Genomic DNA, 19,084 nt, shown 5'->3' with positions numbered 1-19,084 from the left:
GCCTCCTTCTGCATTGTAGGATTCTATGAGACATAAGGCAGAATCCTATTGAAGGGTCAGGGGTCTCGCCAACTGGCTGGTGAGCCAGCCTCATTTTGGGGTAGGCTTGCTGAGCCACGAGGTGACCAGGCAGCGGTGGACCTTGGAGGGAATCTGGACTCCGAGGGGGGAAGTCTCTCCCACCAAGGGTCTGTCAGGAGGCAGCTCCTGTTTTCAGCAGGGCCGCAGGGGAGGCAGTAGCTGCCGCAGGAAGATCATTTACCAGAGGCCCAGGATCACACAGCGACCCAGGCCTCGGGCAAGTCATGTGGGGAGAGGGGGGGGTGTTAGGCGGAGAACCTTTAGCAAAAACGCACACAGCAATCTGAATGAAGCAAACAGCTACAAAGCATCTAATAGAACGCCACTACCACCAGTTAACTGAGGGCTGTGGAGGTGAGGCCTGCACGAATGGGTTTTGCACTTCTTGTCCAAGTTTTCTCCATATGGATAACAATGCAGCGGCCATAAAGGCCCTTGAGCTTTTTAAGATTAATTTATGGATGTGGGATATAGAAACATAGAAAACTACAGCACAAAACAGGCCCTTTGGCCCCACAAGTTGTGCTGAACATATCCCGACCTTCTAGGCCTACCTATAACCCTCCATCCTATTAAGTCCCATGTACTCATCCAGGAGTCTCTTAAAAGACCCTATTGAGTTTGCCTCCACCACCACTGACGGCAGCCGATTCCACTCGCCCACCACCCTGTGTGTGAAAAACTTCCCCCTCACATTTCCCCTGCACCTACCCCCCAGCACCTTAAACCTGTGTCCTCTCGTAGCAGACATTTCCACCCTGGGAAAAAGCCTCTGAGAGTCCACCCCCGATCTATGCCTCTCAACATCTTATATACCTCTATTAGGTCTGCTCTCATCCTACGTCTCTCCAAGGAGAAAAGACCGAGCTCCCTCAGCCTATCCTCATAAGGCATGCCACTCAATCCAGGCAACATATGTGGGGTGGCCAGGGGTTGGGGGGTGGAGGGGGGGTCGTAGCAAGGAAAAGGGAATGCCTCTCAGCACTGAGTTAACGCTGTTTACCCAAAGACATAAACAGCCACACCTGGCTAGCACTTATTGCCCATCCCTAGTTGCCCGAGGGCAGTTGAGAGTCAACCACATTGCTGTGGATCTGGAGTCACATGTAGGCCAGACCAGGTAAGGCTGACAGATTTCCTTCCCTAAAGGGAACCAGATGGGTTTTTCCGACAATGGTTTCATGGTCATCAGTAGATTCTTAATTCCAGATTTTTTAAAAATTGAATTCAAATTCCATGATCTGCCGTGGCGGGATTCGAACCCGGGTCCCGCAGAACATTCGCTGAGTTTCTGGATTAATGATACCACTAGGCCATCGCCTCTCCCTAATATGTTACCGCTTTCAGGCCTGAGTGCCTTTGATCGAGGGACTCCATGGTAACGGATCTACCACTGCGTTAATATCAGCAATCATTAAATGAATCAGTCTAAGTGGAACTAGAAAGTAAGAAGGGGCAGGAAACATTCGTGGGAGTTGTCTGTAGGCCTCAGTGGTGTGTAGGGCATGGCATTAAACAGAAAATTAGAGATGCATGTAACAAGGGTGCTGTAGTAATCATGGAGGACTTTAATCTACATATATATTGAGCACATTAATTAGTCTCCTGAGGGCCCCAATAGGTGGTGGGACAGGAAAGTCGATCATGGGCTTTCCCACCCAGGACTTAATCCTGCCTCGAGCGTGCCACCAGAGAGAGCAGAAGATTCTGTCCTTGGGAAGCACTTTGGAATGGCCGATCTTTAATTAAGTTCCTTCGCCGAGTGAGTGATGGCCTTGCGTTAAGACGGGTCAGTCACAGATCAAATGTTCAGTGATCGATACTGTAAAATTAAATCATATTTCCGTACTTATAAAAACAAAGGCTAACATTACTGCAATATCGGAAAACATCAATAGCAATCTTACTTTCGCACAGTTAAGTCAGTCTCCACTGAGACCTGATGGGATCTCTAATCTTTTCACTGCAGCAGGGATCATGATAATTTCACACCATCATGGTGCCCACTCGGGATTTAAGGGGAATTTTTAAGAATTACAGCAGGAAAAAAAAAACCTTAATTCAGGAGGTGAAAGCTGCGGCAGAGGGACATTGCGCAAAGGAACAGGATGGATAGAGCCACAGAATAGTCCGAGCGCAGAAGGAGGCCATTTGGCCTATCACGTTCATGCCAGCTCTCTGCAAGAATGGGGGGGGCGGCACAGTGGGTTAGCACTGCTGCCTCACAGCGCCAGGGGCCCAGGTTCGATTCCCGGCTTGGGTCACTGTCTGTGCGGAGTCTGCACATTCTCCCCGTGTCTGCGAGGGTTTCCTCCGGGTGCTCCGGTTTCCTCCCACAGTCCAAAGATGTGCGGGTTAGGTGGATTGGCCATGCTAAATTGCCCCTTAATGTCCAAAGATATGTGGGTTAGGTGGATGCTAAATTGTCCCCTAGTGTCAGGGGGATTAGCAGGGTAAATGTGTAGGGTTACGGGAATAAGGCCTGGATGGGATTGTGGTCACTGCAGACTCGATGGGCTGAATGGCCTCCTTCTGTAGGGTATTCTATTCTATGAACAATTCAGATAGCCCCACTCCCTCCCTTTAATTTATCTGAGCTACAAATTCTTTAAATAATTCTCCATGTCCCTTTTGAAAGCTTCGATGCTCTCAAACAGCCCGTCTCACATCCTAACCACTCACTGCAATAAAAGAGTTTTTCCTCACCCTGCCACTGCTTCTTCTGGCAATCACCTCAAGTTGACGTCCAACAGGTTGGAGAATGCACTGTTCTGCCTGCGATGAATGACTTGTGTGTGAAGATGGTGGGTGGAATGTCCCAATTCAATTCAAGCACTGATTCCAACTCTCTCCCAGGGAGCACCAGACTGTCCCTAACCTTGGTGCTATTTTCAGATGTGATATCAGCTTCCGACCAGATAACCATCAACTTCAGTCCATACAAGGCTCTGCTGCCTGTATCCTGGTACTCACCGGTCCCCTTTATCTGACGCCGACCACATCGGCTCCTGGTTTGGTAATAACCTCAATTTTAAAATTCCTACCCGTTTTCAAATCCTTCCCTGGCCTCACCACCCCCCTCTCTCTCTATTACTTCCTCCCGCACCACGACCCTCCGAGAGGTGTTTGCTCTTCTAATTCTCCTCTCCAGTGCATCCCTGATTTTAACTGGCACGGCGGCACAGTGGTTAGCACGGCTACCTCACAGCGCCAGGGACCCGGGTTCGATTCCCGGCTTGGGTCACTGTCAGTGTGGAGTTTGCACAGTCTCCCCGTGTCTGCGTGGGTTTCCTCCCACAGTCTAAACGACGCGCTGGTTAGATGCTAAATTCTCCCTCAGTGTACCCGAACAGGGGCTGGAGTGTGGCGACTGGGGGATTTTCATAGTAACTTCATTGCAGTGTTAATGTAAACGTACTTGTGACACTAATAAAATATACTTTATAAACCTTTGACGGCTTGCCAAGTCCTTAAACTCTGAAATACCATTTCAAACCTCTCCAACCCTTTAAAACATTCCTTAAAACCGACTGCTTTGACCAAGAGTGCCAAATTTTATAGAATCATAGAATCCCTACAATGCAGAAGGAGGCCATTCGGCCCATTGCGTCTGCAGCGACCACAATCCCACCCAGGCCCTGTTCCCGTAACCCTACATATCCCTGCTAATATCCTGACACTAGGGTCAATTTAACATGGCCAATCCACCTAACCCGCACATCTTTTGAGTGTGGGAGGGAACCGGTTCCCTCCCACACTCAAAAGATGTGCGGAATCGAACCCGGGTCCCTGGCGCTGTGAGGCAGCAGTGCTAACCACTGTGCCGCCTCAAAATGTCACCATCTGCCGTGGTGGGATTCGAACCCGGGTCTCCACAGGATTCCCCCGGGTCTCTGGATAAGTAGTCCAGTGACAATACCACTACGCCACCGTCTCCCCTTTTGTTTGATAACGCCCAAGTGAAGTGCCTTAGTTTTATTATCTTAAAGTTGCTACCCAAATGCTAATTGTTGCTAGTTGATTGTCGATTATTGGGAGGCGATGGCCTAGTGGTATTATCGCTGGACTATTAATCCAGAAACTCAGCTAATGTTCTGGGGACCCGGGTTCGAATCCCGCCACGGCAGATGGTGGAATTTGAATTCAATAAAAAATATCTGGAATTAAGAATCTACTGATGACCATGGAACCATTGTCGGAAAAACCCATCTGGTTCCCTTTAGGGAAGGAAATCTGCCGTCCTTACCCGGTCTGGCCTACATGTGACTCCAGATCCACAGCAATGTGGTTGACTCTCAACTGCCCTCCAAGGGCAACTAGGGATGGGCAATAAATGCTGGCCAGCCAGCGACGCCCGTGTCCAACGAATGGGTAAAACAAGACTCTCCCGCCCCGCATCCCCCAAGCAGTGGCCAGTGGCGGAGCAGCCACTCATGATGCTGCTCAGGGTAATGTTGTTCCTTGCTGTGCAAGACATCTTCTCACTTCTTCTTTCTCCAACAGAAAATGGAGCTGCTGTCAACACCTCACAACATTAAAATCACCAACATCACCTGCGACTCTTTCAAAATCTGCTGGGACACGGATGCGAAGGACCGGGAGCGCATCACGCACTACTTTGTGGACCTCAACAAGAAAGAGAACAAGGATTCCAACAAGTTCAAGCACCGAGTAAGCTCGAGACCGGGGTTTCAGACGGGCAGCTTATTAAATAGGCAACTAAAAAGAGAAAATGCTGGAAAATCTCAGCGGGTCTGGCAGCATCTGTAAGGGGAGGAAAGAGCTGACGTTTCGAGTCCAGACGACCCTTTGTCAAAACTCAAAGGCGCAGAAAGTGGGAGATATTTATCCAGTAAGAGTTTTAACAACGCCAGGTTAAAGATATTTATACCGCAGGGGGAGGGAATGAAAGATGGGTCGTAGCCACAGAAACCAGGGGAAAGGCTGCTAATGGCAGCCCGTAGAGAGAATAGAAGTTGTGAATGACCCACACGGCAGAGAGGCTGAGGGTGAGCTGTGACAGATGAAGATGTGGGGGGGAGAATGAATGGGAGAGAGGTAAAATTGAGAAAAAGGGGGAAAGGGGAAGCAAAAGGGGAGAAAATGTAAGGAAAGGCTGGATAAAGTAGGGGGAAAGAGTGGGGGAGGGGGGAAGAAATATAAAGAAAGACAGTAAAGAAATAAAAGGTAAGAGAAAAAATAAATAAAATGAAAACAAAGGGGGTGGAGGTGGGGTAGAACGAATCATCTGAAGTTATTTAATTTGACGTTGAGAGCAGAAGGTTGTAAAGTGCCCAGCCGGAAGATGAGATGCTGTTCCTCCAGTTTGCGTTGAGCTTCACTGGAACATTGCAGCAAACCAAGGACAGACATGTGGACATGGGAGCAGGATCGTGTGTTAAAATGGCAAGCAACGGGAAGGTCAGGGTTCCTGATTGCGCACAGACCGAAGGTTCTCAGCAAAGTGATCACCCAGTCCACACTTACCAGATAGATATATACGGCACCACTCATCATTTCTGTGGGCTGCCAGCATATAATTTAATTAACTTTAGGCTTGTCCTTTTAACCAAATGAGCTTGATGTTGTTTGTATTCTAGTCATCATCAGGCAGCATCTTGTCTCCAACAGGATGACACCAACGTTTGAGTTTATTTCCACTTTATGCGGAAGCGGGTAGCGGGAAGTTGGGAACTTGGGGACCTTTACGTGGCACGGTTGGCACAGTGGTTAGTCACGGCGCCAGGGACCCGAGTTCGATTCGTGGCTTGGGTCACTGTCTGTGCGGAGTCTGCACGTCCTCCCCGTGTCTGCGTGGGTTTCCTCCGGGTGCTCTGGTTTCCTCCCACACTCCAAAGATGTGCGGGTTAGGTGGATTGGCCGTGCTAAATTGACCCGAGTGTCAGGGAGATTAGTAGGGTAAATATGTGGGGTTGTGGGATAGAGTCTGGGTGGGATTGTTGTCGGTGCAGACTCGATGGGCCGAATGGCCACCTTCTGCACTGTAGGGATTCTATGATTCTATGACGGTGCTTTGCAGAAAAGAAATCAAGAAAGCCAACGGAATGCTGGCATTCATATCTCAAGCGCTGGGATATAGGGAAGCAAAATCCTAGTTAGACCCCAATTAGAGTACTGTGAGCAGGTATGGACATCACACCATAGGAAGGAGTTCAACACAGGTTTACAAGAATGATACCTGGACTTCAGGGGTTATGTTTTATACAAATAAGGTCTTTATTCTCTCAATTCTGTCTGGGGAGGGGAGGGGGGGTGGGGGGGACAGGGGAGGAGATGGGGGGGGGGGCGGTGGGGGGGACCGGGGAAGGAAGAGAAAAGCAGGCTGCTGTTCTGATAGGTGATAGCTTATAAGGAGAGTATATACCTATTTTTTAAAAAAAGGGGTATTGTGTTTAAAAATTGGCAAGTCATGTTGCAGCTTTATAGAACCTTAGTTAGGCCGCACTTGGAATATAGTGTTCAATTCTGGTCGCCACGCTACCAGGAGGATTTGGAGGCTTTGGAGAGGGTTACAGAAAAGATTTACCAGGATGTTGCCCGATATGGAGGGCATTAGCTATGAGGAGAGGTTGGAGAAACCTGGTTTGTTCTCACTGGAACGACGGAGGTTGAGGGGCGACCTGATAGAAATCTACAAGATTATGAGAGGCATGGACAGAGTGGATAGTCAGAAGCTTTTTCCTAAGGTGGAAGAGTCAATTACTGGGGGGGCACAGGTTTAAGGTGCGAGGGGCAAAGTTTAAAGGAGATGTACGAGGCAAGTTTTTTACACAGAGGGTGGTGGGTGTCTGGAACTCGCTGCCGGGGGAGGGAGTGGAAGCAGATACGATAGTGACTTTTAAGAGGAATCTGGACAAGTACATGAATAGGGTGGGAATAGAGGGATATGGTCCCCGGAGGGCCAAGCCATTTAGGAGAGATATTAGAAAACACTTCCAGACACAGAGAGTGGGGAAGATTTGGAACTCTCAACTAGCAGTGGATGCTGGTTCAATTGTTAGGTTTAAGTCTGAAATAGACACATTTATACTGAGCAAGAGTACCAAGGGATGTGGGCCTAGGGAAGGTACATAGAGTTAGGCCACAGATCGGCTATGATCTTATTGAAAGGCAGAGCGGGCTCAAGGGGCAGAATGGCCTACTCCTCTTCCTAGGTTCCTAAATTCCCATTTTCAAGACAGTCAGTCCCTCCTCACACTGCTCAAATCACGATTTACTGGAGTAAATATCATCCTCCTTATTCTGGGGGTGAGGGGGTCCATTTGAGATGTAGATGAATAACCAGCGTGATGAAGGTGCTTGAGAAGTGTTGTTAGGTGGCGGGGGGACTGCAGAAGGACTTGGACAGGTTAGGGGAGTGGGCAGAGAAGTGGCAGATGGAATACAATGTGGAAAAGTGTGAGGTTATGCACTTTGGAAGGAGGAATGGAGGCATAGACTATTTTCTAAATGGGAAAATGCTTAGGAAATCAGAAACACACAGGGACTTGGGAATCATTGTCCAAGATCTTCTTAAGGTTAACGTGCAGGTTCAGTCGGCAGTTAGGAAGGCAAATGCAATGTTAGCATTCATGTCGAGAGGGCTAGAATACAAGAGCAGGGATGTACTTCTGAGGCTGTATAAGGCTCTGGTCAGATCCCATTTGGAGAATTGTGAGCAGTTTTGGGCCTCATATCTAAGGAAGGATGTGCTGGCCTTGGAAAGAGTTCAGAGGAGGTTCACAAGAATGATCCCTGGAATGAAGAGCTTGTCGTATGAGGGACGGTTGAGGACTCTGGGTTTGTACTCGTTGGAGTTTAGAAGGATGAGGGGGGATCTTATTGAAACTTACAGGATACTGCGAGGCCTGGATAGAATGGTTGTGGAGAGGATGTTTCCACTAGTAGGAAAAATTAGAACCAGAGGGCACAACCTCAGGCTAAAGGGACAATCCTTTAAAACAGAGATAAGGAGGAATTTCTTCAGCCAGAGAGTGGTGAATCTGTGGAACTATTTGCCACAGAAGGCTGTGGAGGCCGGGTCATTGAGCGTCTTTAAGACAGAGATAGATAGGTTCTTGATTAATAAGGGGATCGGGGTTATGGGGAAAAGGCAGGAGAATGGGGATGAGAAAAATATCAGCCATGATTGAATGGCGGAGCAGACTCGATGGGCCGAGTGGCCTAATTCTGCTCCAATGTTTTATGGTCTCATGGTCGGGAGTTCCAGGTTTATGACCCAGCGACTATGCAGGAATGGCCAATGTATGTCTATGTTCAGTGACTTGGAGGTGATGATGTTCCCATATCGCTGCTGCCTTCATCCTCCGAGGTGGTGAAGGTCGCGGGTTTGAGAGGTACTGTCGAAGAAGTCTTGGTGAGTCGCTGTAGTGTCATCCTTCCTCTTTAGCACTCGAGTATAAGAACATCTCACGGTACGGCAGCGGCACGGTGGCACAGTGGGTTAGCACTGCTGCTTCACAGCTCCAGGGACCTGGGTTCGATTCCCGGCTCGGGTCACTGTCTGTGTGGAGTTTGCACATTCTCCTCGTGTCTGCCTGGGTTTCCTCCGGGTGCTCCGGTTTCCTCCCACAGTCCAAAGATGTGCGATTAGGTTGATTGGCCATGCTAAAATTGCCCCTTAGTGTCCTGAGATGCGTAGGTTAGAGGGATTAACAGGTAAAATATGTAGTGATATTGGGGTAGGGCCTGGGTGGGATTGTGGTCAGTGTAGACTCGATGGGCCGAATGGCCTCTTTCTGCACTGTAGGGTTCTATGATTCTATGATTCTATGATCTCGGGGTGGAAACCCTTCTTGTAAAATGGCACAATTGTCTGTTTGTCCAACAGGTCTTCAACTGAGTCTACCGCAGTATCAGTGACGGACATTATTTTACATTTGTTCTTGACGTCACTGGCAAGGCCAGAATTTATCGCTGATCCTTACTTACCCTTGAGAGTGGGAATATAATGAGACTGCAGTATCTCCAATTCCCAGCTTTCCACTATCCACTTCCGTGTAATTACCTTAAGTGGAAATAAACCCAACTACTTGTGTTAGCCTGACTGATAGTTAGCATCTCCTCAAACAGAGGATGTTTGCAAGGTCCAGTTAAATGTGTCGAGAGAGGGACTCTGGTCATGAAAATGGCGAGGTGACTTTTCTCAGCCATATCGATCTTGTGACTTTTGTGACATGCCTTCCGAGCTAAGCAGAGCAAAATGCATTTCCCACATCAGCAGAAGTAAAACTCAAAGATCAAAGGGGAACTGTCTTGCCTAATGGAATACACGGGAACAAAAGGCAAAATCCAAGAAGGATAGGATATTGATTCTAGTTGACCCAGGTGACTGAAGCAGGAACTGTATATCGATGACAAGAAGACAGCTCAGAGATATCAACAGCCACCTTTGACTGAAGCAAAAGGAAATAAATTCCAATCAAAATATTCTCTAAACAGCAACTATACCAGAGAGGACTTCAGTCAGACAGAATTATCTCACTTATTACAGAGAGAGAGAGAGGCTGAGGGACAGGATTTTACGACCTCGCTCTTCCCAAAATCGTAAAATCCCGTCTGAGGACAACGGACCTTTCCATGTGCGTCCCTCGCCCACGACGATTCCCGTAGCAGGCAGGACGGTAAAGCTCCGGCCTCTAGGGTGAGAGGGAAAGACAGACAGTGGGCTGGGGGAGAAAGAGAGATACACAGAACAAAGCAAAGAGACAGAAGGTGGAGAAAAGTAAGCAGGGAGAGGCAGAGAGAGAGAATGGTATAGAACAACAGAGAGAAACAAGGAGACAGAGAGACAGAAGAGAAAGAGAGCAACAAATAAATAAAGAGAGGCAACAGAGAAATAGAGGATGTGTGAGAGAGAGAGGCAGAGAAGGAAAAACAGTATCAGAGAGGCAGCACAGTGGTTAGCACTGCTGCCTCACAGCGCCAGGGACCCGGGTTCGATTCCCGGCTCGGGGTCACTGTCTGTGCGGAGTCTGCACGTTCTCCCTGTGTCTGCGTGGGTTTCCTCCGGGTGCTCCGGTTTCCTCCCACAGTCCAAAATCTACGTGGGTTTCCTCCGGGTGCTCCGGTTTCCTCCCACAGTCCAAAGGTGTGCATGTTAGGTGCATTGGCCGTGCTAAATTGCCCCTTAATGTCTGGGGATGCGTAGGTTAGAGGAATTAAATGTGCGGGATTACGGGGATAGGTCCTAGATAGGATTGTGGTCGGTACAGACTCGATGGGCCGATTGGCCTCCTTGTGCACTGCAGGGATTCTGTGACAGATTGAGAGAGACAGAGAGAGCGACACAGAAAGAGAGAGAGAGCGAGAGAGAGGCACACACATAAAGAGAGAGAGTGAGAGAGATGGAGAAGGAGAAAGCAATGGAGGGAGATGGAGAGAAATAGAGAGGGAAAGTGAGAGAGATTGCCAATCCTGTATATTGTAACACACACACATCTCAGGAGGAGAGGCAGAGCCTTGAAGTAGAAGCTTGCAGATGGGCTGAAAGGAAACAATCAGGATAAGCAAGACTGAGATAGTAGAAAGGTGCAGAGAGGGATCTGGCACAGTTTCTGCATGTGTTATTAACACCTGAAGACTTTCACTTCCCCACTGAGAGCCATATGGCTGATAGAGATGGAGAGAGAGAGAGGGCACTGAAAACATGGTATTCTTCCATGCAAGCGTGGCTCCCTTCACATCCCCGTGAACTTTAGCTGAGGCCGGTGAGGATGGAGAGCTGGATAGAGATGTGGATATTTAGCTGCATTACGGAGGAATATTGGTCGTCCTTGCCACCTCCAACCCAGGCGACCCCCCGCCTCAGAGCTCTCAGCTCCTCCGGCTCATTCCCCCCGTCAGCGTTAGATGGTGTGTGTTATCAAACAGTTAATCACAGTTGTTCAGAAGCTACCCCCAGGGAACGCTGACACTATTACACATTACTTATTGTAATGTTTTGGAATTAAAACCATCAGCTCCTGTCTAATTGCGCTGGCATTCTCCCACTTTGCAGCTCACTCAAACCCCGCAATCTTACCATCATTTGCACTCTGGGGGCGTCTGACTGACACAGATTGATTCCTTACATAATCGCACACGATTCACGTGGGAAGCTTCTTTTCAACAGCCCAGCACAGGTGATGAAGGAGCTGTTAGGAGGTTATATTCCAAACTGCAGCTCACACCCAGCAATCTGTTATTCTCTATGTAAACTGACCTGAACCCCTTGATTTAAATATATAAACCCCTCAAACCCTTTGATTCACTTACAGCTATCTGTTATTCCATTTATAAACCATCCTGAACCTCTTGATTACATTCCAGTCCGTAACTCACTCCCGGGTATCTGTTATTCCATTTATAAACCATCCTGAACCCCTCGATTAGATTCCAGTCTGTAACTCACTCCCGGGTATCTGTTATTCCATTTATAAACCATCCTGAACCCCTCGATTAGATTCCAGTCTGTAACTCACTCCCGGGTATCTGTTATTCCATTTATAAACCATCCTGAACCCCTCGATTAGATTCCAGTCTGTAACTCACTCCCGGGTATCTGTTATTCCATTTATAAACCATCCTGAACCCCTCGATTAGATTCCAGTCTGTAACTCACTCCCGGGTATCTGTTATTCCATTTATAAACCATCCTGAACCCCTCGATTAGATTCCAGTCTGTAACTCACTCCCGGGTATCTGTTACTCCATTTATAAACCATCCTGAACCCCTCGATTAGATTCCAGTCTGTAACTCACTCCCGGGTATCTGTTATTCCATTTATAAACCATCCTGAACCCCTCGATTAGATTCCAGTCTGTAACTCACTCCCGGGTATCTGTTATTCCATTTATAAACCATCCTGAACCCCTCGATTAGATTCCAGTCTGTAACTCACTCCCGGTATCTGTTATTCCATTTATAAACCATCCTGAACCCCTCGATTAGATTCCAGTCTGTAACTCACTCCCGGTATCTGTTATTCCATTTATAAACCATCCTGAACCCCTTGATTAGATTCCAGTCTGTAACTCACTCCCGGGTATCTGTTATTCCATTTATAAACCATCCTGAACCCCTCGATTAGATTCCAGTCGGTAACTCACTCCCGGTATCTGTTATTCCATTTATAGACCATCCAGAACCCCTTGATTAGATTCCAGTCTGTAACTCACTCCCGGGTATCTGTTATTCTATATATTAACCACCCTGAACCCCTCGATTAGATTCCAGTCTGTAACTCATGCCCGGGTATCTGTTATTCTATATATAAACCCCCCCCCGATCCCCTCGATTAGATTCCAGTCTGTAACTCACTCCCAAGTATCTGTTATTCTATATATAAACCAGCCCGAACCCCTCGATTAGATTCCAGTCTGTAACTCACTCCCTGGTATCTGTTATTCCATTTATAAACCATCCCGAACCCCTCGATTAGATTTCAGTCTGTAACTCACTCCCAAGTATCTGTATTTCTATATATAAACCACCCTGAAACCCTCGATTAGATTCCAGTCTGTAACTCACTCCCAAGTATCTGTTATTCTATATATAAACCACCCCGAACCCCTCGATTAGATTCCAGTCTGTAACTCACTCCCAAGTATCTGTTATTCTATATATAAACCAGCCCGAACCCCTCGATTAGATTCCAGTCTGTAACTCACTCCCAAGTATCTGTTATTCTATATATAAACCAGCCCGAACCCCTCGATTAGATTCCAGTCTGTAACTCACTCCCGGGTATCTGTTATTCTATATATAAACCACCCCGAACCCCTCGATTAGATTCCAGACTGTAACTCACTCCCGGGTATCTGTTATTCCATATATAAACCACTCCGAACCCCTCGATTAGATTCCAGTCTGTAACTCACTCCCGGGTATCTGTTATTCTATATATAAACAACCCCGAACCCCTCGATTAGATTCCAGTCTGTAACTCACTCCCGGGTATCCGTTATTCTATATATAAACCACTCCGAACCCCTCGATTAGATTCCAGTCTGTAACTCACTCCCGGGAGTCTGTTATTCTATATATAAACCACCCCGAACCCCTCGATTAGATTCCAGTCTGTAACTCACTCCCGGGAGTCTGTTATTCTATATATAAACCACCCTGAACCCCTCGATTAGATTCCAGTCTGTAACTCACTCCTGGGTATCTGTTATTCTATATATAAACCACCCTGAACCCCTGGATTAGATTCCACCCTGTGACCCATTCCCGTGATATTGTTCTTCTATATATTAACCCCACCTCCTGCCAAAACTGATTAGATTCCAGCCTGTAACTCACCCCGGGAAGCAATGTATTCTATAGGTTTCATTATAGCGGTGCAGTTCCACCGTACATATGTCCTTGCTGTAGAGTTATCACAGGTGACACTTGCTGTTTTCCAGCTATGTTGGAAAGCTGTGCACTCTGCATCTCTCTAATATCCTGGCTTGTAACAACTGTTGAAGGCTATGGCGGATATCAAAGCCAAGTCATCTCTGACAACTATTCCCCCCCCACCCCCCTCCACACCCCCTCCCTTGGCTCAACCTGCATTCTAGTTGAACAGCAACCGGCTCTACAAGCAACCGTTGCCTTGGAAACTGGCTGAACCCAGTCTTGGCTTATTACTGTGTATGATAGATAAGAGAATATCTCTGCTCACAATTCCCTCGTAGTGAATAGCCTCATGCTCAGTAACACGTGAATCTTTGCTATTCTTGCAATCGTGGCATTTCAGAGCGAGAGCAAACTTATCTCTTTGTGATGTTGGATGAGGGATAATGTGTGGGCTAGGTGGATTGGCCATGCTGAATTGTCCCTTAGTGTCCAAAGATGTGCAGGTTAGGTGGATTGGCCATGCTGAATTGTCCCTTAGTGTCCAAAGATGTGCTGGTTAGGTGGATTGGCCACGCTGAATTGTCCCTTAGTGTCCAAAGATGTGCTGGTTAGGTGGATTGGCCACGCTAAATTGTCCCTTAGTGTCCAAAGATGTGCAGGTTAGTTGGATTGGCCATGCTAAATTGTCCCTTAGTGTCCAAAAATGTGCCGGTTAGGTGGATTGGCCACGCTAAATTGTCCCTTAGTGTCCAAAGATGTGTAGGTTAGGGGGATTGGCCATGCTAAATTGTCCCTTAGTGTCAAAAGATGTGCTGGTTAGGTGGATTGGCCACACTAAATTGTCCCTTAGTGTCCAAAGATGTGCAGGTTAGGTGGATTGGCCATGCTAAATTGCCCCTTAGTGTCCAAAGATGTGCAGATTAGGTGGATTGGCCATGCTAAATTGCCCCTCAGTGTCCAAAGATGTGCAGATTAGGTGGATTGGCCATGCTAAATTGTCCCTTAATGTCCAAGGATGTGCGGGTTAGGTGGATTGGCCATGCTAAATTGCCCCTTAGTGTCTAAAGATGTGTAGGTTAGGTGGATTGGCCATGCTAAATTGTCCCTTAATGTCCAAAGATGTGCAGATTAGGTGGATTGGCCATGCTAAATTCCCCTTAGTGTCCAATGATGTGTAGGTTAGGTGGATTGGCCATGCTAAATTGTCCCTTAGTGTCCAAAGATGTGCAGGTTAGATGGATTGGTCATGCTAAATTGCCCCTTAGTGTCAGGGGGATTAGCAGGATAAATACGTGGGGTGACAGGGATAAGGCCTGGGTGGGATTGTTGTCGGTGCAGGCTCAAGGGGCTGAATGGCCTCCTTCCGCATTGTAGGGATTCTATGGTTCTAGGATAAATATTGCCCAAGACACCAGGTGTAACTCCCTCGCTCTTCTTCGAAATAGTGTCGCTGGAACTTTCAAATCCACCTGTGCGGGCAAGGGTGAGGCCTCTTCATGTCTCGTCCAAAAGGTGGGTGGGATTTTTCTGCCACGCTCACCCCAAAACTGGAAAATCCCACCCGAGGCCAACAGACCTTTCTGTGGTCCGTCCCTCGCCCGCTACTGTTCCCGTGACGGGCGGAATGGGAAAATTCCCCCCCCTGTATCTCCAACAGTGCAGTGTCCGAGTCCTGGAAGGTTGACTGAAACCCAAAACTGTGTGATTCAGAGCCAGAGTACTGCCAACTGTGTGGCATGGCCGGCACACACAAACCAAGGTGGAAACAAGTCATCGAATTGAATTTATTTGTCATTGAATCCAAGTCTTTTCCATTTATGGTGCTCCCCTCCTTATGTGGGGATCACTGTCTGTGACACACCCACAGTTCACAGAATCACAGAATACCACAGTGCAGAAGAGGCCCTTCGGCCCATCGAGTCTGCACTGACGCATAGAAGGCCCTTACCTGCCCACCTAATCCCACTTGCCAGCACTTGGCCCATAGCCTTGAATGTTATGACGTGCCAAGTACTCATCCAGGTACTTTTTAAAGGATGTGAGGCATCCCGCCTCCACCACCCTCCCAGGCAGCGCATTCCAGATCGTCACCACCCTCTGGGTTAAAAAGGTTTTTCCTCAAATCCCCCCTAAACCTCCCACCCCTCACTATTAACTTGTGTCCCCTCGTAACTGACCCATCAACTAAGGGGAACAGCTGCTCCCTGTCCATCCTGTCCATGCCCCTCATAATCGTGTACACCTCAATCAGGTCGCCCCTCAGTCTTCTCTGCTCCAGAGAAAACAACCCAAACCTATCCAACTTCTCTTTAGAAATTAAATGCTCCGTCCCAGGCAGCATCCTGCTGAATCTCCTCTGCACCCCCTCCAGTGCAATCACATCCTTCCTATAATGTGGCGACCAGAACTGCACACAGTGCTCCAGCTGTGGCCTCACTAAAGTTCTATACAACTCCAACATGACCTGTCTGCTTTTGTAATCTATACCCCGATTGATAAAGGCGAGTGTGTCATATGCCTTTTTCACCACCCTATTAACCTGCCCTTCCACCTTCAGAGATCTGTGAACAAACTCGCCAAGGTCCCTTTGTTCTTTGGAACTTCCCAGTGTCAGACCTTTCACTGTATACTTCCTTGTCAAATTACTCTTTCCAAAGTCTATCACCTCACGCTTTTCAGGGTTAAATTCCATCGGCCACTTATCCGTCCATTTGACCATCTCGTCTATATCTTCCTGTAACCCAAGACACTCAACATTCAGACACTCATACCACCAGGTGAAGGTTTAACAGCCCCAGATACCCACAGCCAGACTCACACGGCATCACCGATGGTGTCTTTGTTCCCACCTCGAGAGAGAGACGACTGAGAAAATGTCTTCCTGAGTCTAACCTGAAAGAAGGTGAACCTAAAAATGATTAGTCAGACTCAAACACTGCCCAGTATCACATTTCACAGCACCTCCAGTGATATGATGTGGAGATGCCGGTGTTGGACTGGGGTAAGCACAGTAAGAAGTCTCACAACACCTGGTTAAAGTCCAACAGGTTTATTTGGAATCACGAGCTTTCGGAGCGCTACCCCTTCATCAGGTGAGTGCAGGATTTGATTCACAAACAGGGCATATATATAAGCAAAGACACAATTGCAAGATATTGGTTGGAATGTGAGGTGATCGAATCTTTACAGGTACAGAAACAGTGCGAGTGGAAGCCCATTAGCAATGTTCACTGTGTCCGACATTATTTCCCTGGCCCAGACGTCAGCTATTGGCTCAGGCGTCACAGCAGAGGCAGCGTCCCCTCACCTCGAGTTGACTGAGTGCTTATTTAACTGCAGTAATAAGAGGCTGTGAGGAGACCATTATCCTACTGGCAACAGAGCTCAGGCTGTAATGGAAAGGCACGCTCTGCTGAGCGTAATTGGAATTCAAAGTCTCCTGGCTGCGACACTTCCACACATAGACAGACAGACACACAGACAGACACACAGACAGACAGACACACAGACAGACACACAGACAGACAGACACACAGACAGACAGACACACAGACAGACACATAGACAGACAGACACACAGACAGACACATAGACAGACAGACACACAGACAGACAGACACAAAGACAGACACATAGACAGACAGACACACAGACAGACACACAGACAGACAGACACACAGACAGACACACAGACAGACAGACACACAGACAGACACATAGACAGACAGACACACAGACAGACACATAGACAGACAGACACACAGACAGACAGACACAAAGACAGACACATAGACAGACAGACACACAGACAGACACATAGACAGACAGACACACAGACAGACAGACACACAGACAGACACACAGACAGACACATAGACAGACAGACACACAGACAGACAGACACAAAGACAGACATTCATGCACAGACACAAACACACAGATATTCATGCACAGATAGAGACACATAAACACACACAGAGACACACACGCACAAACACTCATGCACGGACACACATACACACACACATAAACACACACATAGACATTCATGCACAGACACACACACACATTCACAGAGACACAGACACTCATACACAGAGACACATACACACACACACAAAGACACTCATACACAGAGACACACACACAGATACTCATACACAGAGACACATACACACACACATACACAGACACACATACACAGAGACACACCCACACACACACTCATACACAGAGACACATACACACACACACAAAGACACTCATACACAGAGACACATACACACACACATACACAGACACGCATACACAGAGACACACACACAGATACTCATACACAGAGACACATACACACACACATACACAGACACGCATACACAGAGACACACACACACACACACTCATACACAGAGACACATACACACACACACACTCATACACAGAGACACATACACACACACACATACACACATGCACACACACACACATACACACATGCACACACACACAGACACTCATACACAGAGACACACACACATACACAGACATTCATACACAGACACACACACACATACACAGAGACACATACACACACACACACATACACACACACACACATACACAGACACGCATACACAGAGACACATACACGCACACACATAGACACTCATACACAGAGACACATACACACACACATACACACAGACACGCATACACAGACACTCATACACAGAGACACATACACACACATAGACACTCATACACAGAGACACATACACACACACACATACACACAGACACGCATACACAGACACTCATACACAGAGACACATACACACACACACACACACACATACACAGAGACACATATACACACACACATACACACAGACACGCATACACAGACACTCATACACAGAGACACATACACACACACGCACACAAAGGCACTCATACACAGAGACACATACACACACATACACAGAGACACATACACACACATACACAGAGACACATACACACACACACATACACAGAGACACATACACACACACATACACAGACACGCATACACAGAGACACATACACAGATACGCACACACACAAAGAGCCTATCACACAGTCCTTCACGGGTCAGCGACAGGCTTGCTGGATCTTGGCCCAGACCCGATGAAGCAAGGCTGGGTCCAGGCTGATGTGCCAGCTAACAAGACAAAACGTCAACATAATTTGCTGAGGCCACAACTGAAAGGGAATGTGACCCGAGGCAGGGGAAAGTCAGGAAGATCGAGGGGGGGTGGGGGGTGGGGGGGTGTATCTATAGACTGGGGAGCACCTGAACAATGTCGAGTGGGATTCAGGATTTTATACATTGAAAATGGACGTGAGGAGAACCCCTTGAATTTCTTTCAGCAGTTTTGATTTTAGGCCCGAGCATCCAAAGTTTTTCTGGGGGCAGAGAGAATTCGAGATTTCGACGACCCCTTTGTATGAAGGACTGTTTCCTGACCTCGGTCTTGAACGGCCTAGCTCCAAATTTTCTTTTCTGAGCTCCCCTCAATGGATAGGTTCTCTTTAGCTGGCCTATTGTTTTAAACACCTCGATTAGATTGGTGGCACAGTGGGTTAGCACTGCTGCCTCACAGCGCCAGGGACCCG

General features: G+C 47.7%; 1 protein-coding gene across 2 annotated transcripts in view; it reads left to right on the top strand.

Moving 5' to 3' along the window:
• LOC144510060 (phytanoyl-CoA hydroxylase-interacting protein-like) overlaps nt 1–19,084 on the top strand; it is an 84,550-nt gene that overhangs the window by 47,227 nt on the left and 18,239 nt on the right. For both annotated transcript variants that reach the window (XM_078239287.1, XM_078239289.1), the window contains one exon: nt 4,585–4,752. In XM_078239287.1, coding sequence (XP_078095413.1) covers nt 4,588–4,752 — 165 coding nt within the window. In that variant the 5' untranslated portion in view covers nt 4,585–4,587. The remainder of the gene's footprint in view (nt 1–4,584; nt 4,753–19,084) is intronic.

This window comes from Mustelus asterias, chromosome 22, assembly GCF_964213995.1.
Source record: "Mustelus asterias chromosome 22, sMusAst1.hap1.1, whole genome shotgun sequence".
In the NCBI taxonomy this organism is placed as follows: domain Eukaryota; kingdom Metazoa; phylum Chordata; class Chondrichthyes; order Carcharhiniformes; family Triakidae; genus Mustelus; species Mustelus asterias.
The sequence above is the reverse complement of the archived record's forward strand: the minus strand, read 5'-3'. Positions and strand labels throughout refer to the sequence as shown.